The sequence below is a fragment of the Nestor notabilis genome, unplaced genomic scaffold, assembly GCF_000696875.1.
Source record: "Nestor notabilis isolate BGI_N333 unplaced genomic scaffold, ASM69687v1 scaffold9409, whole genome shotgun sequence".
Classification (NCBI taxonomy): Eukaryota; Metazoa; Chordata; class Aves; order Psittaciformes; family Psittacidae; genus Nestor; species Nestor notabilis.
In genome coordinates, this window is record NW_009944081.1 from 2,429 (window position 1) to 9,654 (window position 7,226).

The 7,226-nt window shown below is 42.1% G+C and overlaps 1 protein-coding gene across 1 annotated transcript; it reads right to left on the reverse strand.

The window, feature by feature from the left end:
- Positions 1–215: 215 nt before the first annotated feature.
- On the reverse strand, positions 216–2,200 carry CYTL1 (cytokine-like 1). The gene is made up of 4 exons (XM_010022257.1): positions 2,057–2,200; positions 1,905–1,949; positions 465–593; positions 216–299 (listed from the first exon to the last, which is right to left on the reverse strand). The coding sequence occupies exons 1-4, from the start codon at positions 2,198–2,200 to the stop codon at positions 216–218; spliced, it is 402 nt and encodes a 133-aa protein (XP_010020559.1).
- Positions 2,201–7,226: the final 5,026 nt, after the last annotated feature.

Here is a 7,226-nt window from a genome sequence, read left to right on the forward strand (position 1 = left end):
AATGCTCTCTAACGGTGCTTTCCCTAGCAGCTCAGTAGGTATGCAAGGCATGCAGTTCATTTCCTGCCACGGCAGAGATGGGTAGGTCTGTGATAACATTGTTAGTGTGCTTGAAAAAGATCTTGGTTATTAACATTGTAGTTGACTGTGTACACATTTTTCACTCTTGGTCTCCTTAAAAATTTCCCATGTACAACTTATTGGTGGAATCCCTTTTAGCTCTCAATGATGGAGGGCTCAATGGGAGGCAGAATAGGATTTTCCAGAGCATTACAGTCATCAGTGAGGAATTCCACATCCTGGAGAAACAAAAGAGAAGGGTAACATCTATAAGGAGGAAGGCAGAAGATAGCACAATGTTGAGAAGCTTAGGCCCTGATCCAGTTTTACAGTTCAAATGACAAGGTAGTGACAGAGAGGGCTAAAACCAGAGACTGTGTCTCTCTTGATGCATCTCGACCTACCCTTCTGCAGTAGGAGATCATCATGATGTACAGTCTCAATGCTTTTTGCTTCAGCTCACTCCCTTCAAGCACTCTCTCACATTTGGCGTAGGTCACAAATTCACGGAGTTTTGCCAACACACAGTAATTCTGCAAAGCACACATAAGAGGTACGTGTAACCCTGCACACACACAGATTTATGTTTCTCATCCACCACTACAAAATTCTTACTGCCTCTGTGAGAACCTTGAATTTCTACCTCTATGTACATGTAATCTATTTAACCTTTAGTTAGGAAAATTCACATAACAAAGATGTTTGGACCAAATAAGTGATTGGAAAAGGGCACCACAGTTTTGGTCTGCCAGCTTATTTCTCTCAGGAGGCAGCAGTGCCAATACAATCAAATCTGCTTCTGTAGTAGGTGGAGTTACCTACAGAATAGGTGCACTGCTTCACTTTTAAGAGAGCACCTGATTGAACTGATGAACAGATTATCACAGACGTGATTTCTCTATTCCCATACAATCAGCAATAATGTGAGCATAAAGCAAAATATTTTTCAGAGTAATTTTTGCCTCAGACTTTGCTTTTTCAAAATAAAGCGCTACCAAAATGGATTTCATGACATCCTTGTGAAGCAGGTAAATATCCCAGCTCTTGCTTTAAAGTAAGGGAAACTAAGGCACTGGGCTCACATTGCTTGGTCTGTGCAATGAAGTGTGGCACTGGCAACTCTGGAATTGGGATATTGATGGTCATGACTAGTAAGTCTTGATGGTGTAATTGCCCCTGGCAAAATATGCCAGACATCTCTTGCTTTGTTGGATATTTTCAGCTTTTTAGTTACCCAGTGGAGCACTGGGAAAAGAAGCAAAATATGTCAAATATCACAGGGCAGAATGCTATGACAATAGCTATTTGCTGGACACGACTACTGCTGTCTTTTCTCAGTATCACACTTTTATACCCTCAGGCATACTTTTTCTTTCTGGATTCAACAAGTGGCTGTTTAAAATAGGAAAAGCCAGGAAGGTGTTCTTGCACTTATGTTTATTAAAAATGCAGTCCCAGAAGATACTCATTGTATAAAATGAAATAAATTTATTCAATGGAGAGAGTTTATTGTGCATTTCTCCTTCTAAACTATTATTCAAAGTTTTGTTGCACATATTTAACTTCTGAAAAGGCTCTCTCACAATAATGGACAATATACAATAAGCAATCACTTCAAAATATTGGTTTCCTCATTTTTTACATTTTTTAAACAAGTAAAATCTAAGAAGATTCACAAGGATTTTAATAGAAATATGAGATCTTTTTTGTCACTTATCTCTCTAGCTAATCAAGCTCCTAAAACTTTCTTTCAAACCACTTTTCTGGAGTGCAGTCTTAGGAGTTCTCTCTTTTTACTAGCTGCTTTTACAGGACAGCAGTAAGAAAGTAGTGTGAAAACTTACATGTATGTCCAAGTACAGCCTGGGCAGCATCTCCACACAGGAGTCCTGCAGGAAAGAAGAAAGACCCATTGCAATTTTGTTTGGAGAGAAACCCGTGTCAAAAGCATGCAACCTGCAGGGTCTTTGCAGGAGCAGTTTTTAGGTAGACTCACCGCAGCTCTGGAGGTCTGTAACTCCTTAAAGGACTCCGTGATTTCTCTGCTCAGAGACAACATCCTTGAGTAGCAAGTTGAAGGGTCTGCTCTGGGTAACAGGGCAGCAGAGAGCAGAGCAATCAGGCTCAGCAGCATCTTCATTGTGGAAAGCTTGTCCAAAGGAGGAAGGAAGGAAAAAAAATCCCTGATAGTGGTTAGCAGCTACTGGTAAGCGTCAACGGGTAAGTTTGACAAGTCAGCTCCCAATTAAATAGTCTCCTGCACCAATGGGAAAAAAAAAAGAAAAAGCCTGGGGGTGGTCCAAGCAGCAGCTTGCTGCTGTTTTAAATTTCCTGCCAACCTATGAGGCAGAGCTGCTAGCACTTTCCTGCCCAGAGCAGGGAAAGGAGGGAATGAGGGTAACAAAAACACAGTACCGATGCTTTTCATTCCAGAAAGAAAACAACCTAGTGGGCATCTGAAGCAACAGAAATACATGTAAGCAGCAGCACAGGGTTGTCAAAGTGTTGTAGGCCCTGATCCTGTATGTACTTTGGCACATAAACCTCTTCCTAGAGAATGGAATGTGCAGCTGTGGGAGTACACAGACTGCAGATAGAGAGAAATCCTTCTAGGACTGGTGTCATATGTTATCAGTATCACTGGACTTGCTTATCATCCCTAGCAGGTCTGAAAGTTTACTGCTATAAAGGAAACCTTCCAGGTCTAGCATCATTTTCTCTTTTAACCTATGCAGATGCTCACAATTTCTTAATCGAAACAATAGTGCTCGTTATGGTCGCTTGGAGAGACATGCGGATTTACACATTCGTGGTCTCAAACAGAATGAATACATCTCTGTATGGCTGCCATAAATGTATAAAAACTATTTTGCTTTCTGAGTCAAATTTATGAGGTTCTGTTCTTTTATTAGATGCCAGATGGAGCTGAGAAATCCAGATGCTGGGATGCAGGCCTGAGGCTGAACATATGTTGTTCTTACATGTTAATTGTCCTGTAAAATGGAGGTACCCTTGAACGAAGAACTGCTTACTTCACAAGTTACCCTTCCCCCTTTCAAATTCAGATTCTCGCTAGGTATTAACCATAAGAGTAAAGTGTCTGATGAAGTACTCCAATACCCTAGCATTGCAGTAGACAAGGAAGGTTCATCTGAAGGTGGGAGAAGGAGAAATGACTGAACATCCATAGAAGGGCTTCCCAAAAGCCATTTTAGAGAGCAAATCTAAAATCTAAGAAAATCTAAGTGTCTTGAAAATTAGTTTGGGGGAAAAGAATTATTCTATATGTTGCAGAAGAATCTGAATTAATAGACCAAAACACCTGGAGGAAACAGAGAAAGGCAGATGCACACTATGGTCTTGTTGTTATATTTCTCTGCCCTCATAAAGAACAATGTTTAGTAACATCATGTGCTCCTGAAGGTTAAAGTGGTAGATACTTGGAAGGGAAAGAAAAGTTGGGAGTTCTGGCTTAAGGGAATTTAGGACTGGCCTTGGTGAATGGGCTGCTGAGTTTTATTTCCAGGAAACACAGTTTTTGCCTTGACAAGTGAATGAAGAGGCTGGAGGAAGACAGGAAACTTCTTGGCATGGTCCCAAGCAGCTGGACCATAGATCTAAACAGAGCTACCTAGAGTATGTCCAAGGAAAGGATATGTCTTACTGTGAGCCGTGCTGGTAAAGAAACAGACTCTTAATCGCCATCTCATTACTGTAAAGAGTAGCTGAGGGTAGCAGTGAAATATTATGCTTCTATCACATTCTCATTTGGCAAGCTGCTAAAATGTAGTTGCTCTGCCAGAAGACCTGTCTTCCCACTACAGACCCTGCTCTCCCACTACAAGAAGTCAGCAACCCAGCTGCTGTCAAGGATGGCTTCAAAATGAAGCATTTGCTTTTCTATTGTTTTTTAAATGCAGGCAATATTAGCTTTCTTGGTATTTTACCTATATTAAGCCTACAGTGATGACTTCATTTCAAACTACACTTAAATACTATGGATCATGTTTGAAAAGATAGATGTCAAACACGGCCTCATGGTCACTCTGTCTGTCATGAAACACCAGCAAAACAACTCTCCAAGTCTTCTGTCCTGGACATATTCAGGCAGCTGAAAGCTATCTCAAAATCTTTCTCGTTAGAATGGGATAATGTTAAAGGCACCGACACCAATTTAGAATTACGTTATGAACTGAGATTTACATCGGGTGCCAAGGGCCAGGGAGGCAAGTGTGTAGCTTCCTGTAGCCTAACACAATAGCCTGTCTCCCAAGCTGGGGTGAATACGCCATGCCACAGAAGCCTTACCCGGTGGTTGTGTCTGAGGGAGCCTTAGCATAAGTGCAGAATGCCACCTATTGCAGTCACAGCCTTCTGCTCCAAGAAGACATCCAGAGGAGGAAAAGCCCAGCACTTGCACTGCACCGAGGGCTTACGATTTTTGTCAAAAAGTGGGAGACCTGGAATTAATTTCTTTCACAGTTTTTGAAGGTGCAGGGTGTTGGCAATGTTCTGAGGTAGTGACAAAGGGAAGGGAGAGAAAAGGATTAGCACCCACCATTCATGCCTTTGCAGTTGAGGTCTGCCTGGCCTCATGCTTGCAGACTGCTTACCATAACTCTTGTCCTGAGAGGTCAGATTTTCTCAGCCCCTCAATTTACAGAGGCGCTTTGCCACTGACAGGCATGGGAAATGATCCACCCACTGATTTTCTTCTACAGAACAGGGAAAAGCAACTCCCTTGCTGACCAAGCTCTTCTTGGCCCAGAGAGCAAATCAAAGGCTGGATCCAAGCCTCACTAGGACATTTAACCAAATAAAAAAATATTTCTGTCTATTTCGTGAAGGGGTAAAATTGCTGAAGTAATTTGCTCTGAAGTTTTTACTCAGCTGAAGTATTCCTGCCTTGTGGTTTCTCTTTGATCCTATATAAACTGACTCAACAAAAGCCACCTGTAAGGATGTCTACTCAAGTAGTTAATAAAGTGAGTTACCCTTAAAAATACTAGGAAAAATGATTTCTTTTTCACCAGAAAAAAAAAAATAGGAAGAAAGGAAGGACTAGAGTTTAATTTCCTCACCTAAATCTTCTCCTCCCTGAGCCAGATTACATGCACAGCTGACTCCAACCCAGATGGATATTTTCCAACATCTAGTAGCTCATCAGCACTTCTGCACATCTCAGCATGCAGAATATGCAACTCAGTTCAAAAAAGACAAACACTTTCTTCTCAGTTATTTTCTATTTGTAGCTCATCAACAAGATTATCCTTGACCTCTGAGTACATTAAATTTATGGTCCAGATATGAGCAAATAAATTCTTTGTCTCTAAGAACCTCACTGGTGGCTTCAGGAGAACTTGTTAGTCACACCAGGTATTGTAAATCCTTTCAGCTTAAGGCACCTGGCACAACTCTGAACTAGATACACAGTTACTGAAGCCCCTGAAATTCCAGTCTCTCTTTTCAGTGACTGTTTTTATCCAGTCACTTATGCAAAGACACTTACTAATTCTGGTGTGTACCCTGCCTTGGGCAGAGAAGGTCTTTAACAGGGAGACACAAGCTGTTCTTCACAAAGGCTAAGAGCATTTTAGAGGCACTATGGACAAGGCAATAGTCTTTAGAGCTATAGGAGGGGGAAAGGGCAAAGAGTCAAAACTCACGTAAAGATTGTCTCTATAGAGAAGATGTTATTTACACCCCATCCAGTCTGTAGAACGAAGTTTAGGCTGGCACTACAGGAGTCAATTACTACCACCATATTTGTGATAATCCCCATGATATGAACATCTCCATCACAGACACATCTTTACAATACTCCTCAACTCAGTGAGCATTTGAGGCCTCTGAGGGCTCAGGACTCACAGTCTCTGAGTTTTGTACCAACTCTTGAAGCTGATGACATCACTACAGCCCCTGGTGTTATTTACAGTGCATTTATTTACTGTTTTATAAGGACTATTCCATAGTAAAAGAAGACACACGGGCTGAGAGGAAACCTAGAAGCCTGTCATGACATAACTGTGTATACACGTTTTCTTTTTTTTTTTTTTAACTTTTGAGCTATGTTGTCCTTTTTGCTTCCAAGTTACTAAAAACTCAAACAATAATATTTTTCTAAAAGTCAAAGGACTCACTATGCAGACAGAAATTCCTCCCATGTTTGAACAGTCTACCAGGGCCTCCACCAACTTTTGACAAAAGCCCTTTCAAGTTGCTGACTTCCCAACACCAAAATCCACTTGTTAAATGGAAATGTTTATTTTCAAATAGGCGGGGGCTGCCATTAGACACCTCATGAAATGAGCTTCTGATTATATTGAAAAATAGGAAAAGAAAAGTAAACCAGCATTTTACAGAGAAAGTCCTGTGTATTTAAGTGATTCAAAGCCCAGTGACTCAGCTGGCTGTGGTGGCAAAAGTGCCACTTCTTGCTTCAGGGCAAAGCTAAACTGCCATGCAGTCTTCGATCTCAGCACGGGGCTTTTTGGAAACCCTGGAGTTTTGATTAAGGTCTTATTTGTTTGTTGTGTTTTTCCTTGCTGTGCAACAGTGCACTGTGTTGAGCCTTTCTGTAGACATCAGCACTGAATTTTGGGATAGGGGTTGTGCAGCCTCACACATTGCCCTCGGTCTCAGAGATGCTGGTGCACAATGCTTCCAGCTGCCACCACTGCAGAAGGGAAGCTGGGTATGGCAGCAGTGTGCCTGCATTTGAAGATGGAAGAACCCAATGTGCCTCCTTTTCTCTTGCATGCTAGCAATAAGTCTCTGCTGGTGATCTGTGTGGCTTGGCCAAGCTGTGGGTGATGGCACAGCTACAGGTTGGGCAGAGAAGAGATTCAGAGCAGCCCTGTGGAGAAGGACTTGGGGGTGGTGGTTGATGAGAGGCTTGACATGAGCAGGCTTCAGTGTGTGCTTGCAGCCCAGAAACCAACTGTATCCTGGGCTGTATCAAAAGAAGCGTGACCAGCAGGTCAAAGGAGGTGATCTTGCCTCTCAACTCTGCTTTTGCGAGACCTCACTTGGAGGGACTCTTCATTAGGGACTCTAGTGGTAGGACAAGGAGTAATGGCTTCAAACCTTTACAGGGGAAGTTTAGATTAGATATAAGGAAGAAGTTCTTCACAGTGAGGGTGCTGAGGCACTGGAATGGGTTGCTC

What these genes read in the sequence shown, in the direction of transcription:
- CYTL1 (XM_010022257.1), bottom strand. Translation starts at nt 2,200, where the DNA reads ATGAAGATGCTGCTGAGCCTGATTGCTCTGCTCTCTGCTGCCCTGTTA. An exon ending in TACAGACCTCCAGAGCTGCG is followed by an intron (nt 1,950 to 2,056) that starts GTGAGTCTACCT and finishes TCTTTCCTGCAG; the next exon opens with GACTCCTGTGTGGAGATGCT. An exon ending in TGATCTCCTACTGCAGAAGG is followed by an intron (nt 300 to 464) that starts GTAGGTCGAGAT and finishes TTGTTTCTCCAG; the next exon opens with GATGTGGAATTCCTCACTGA.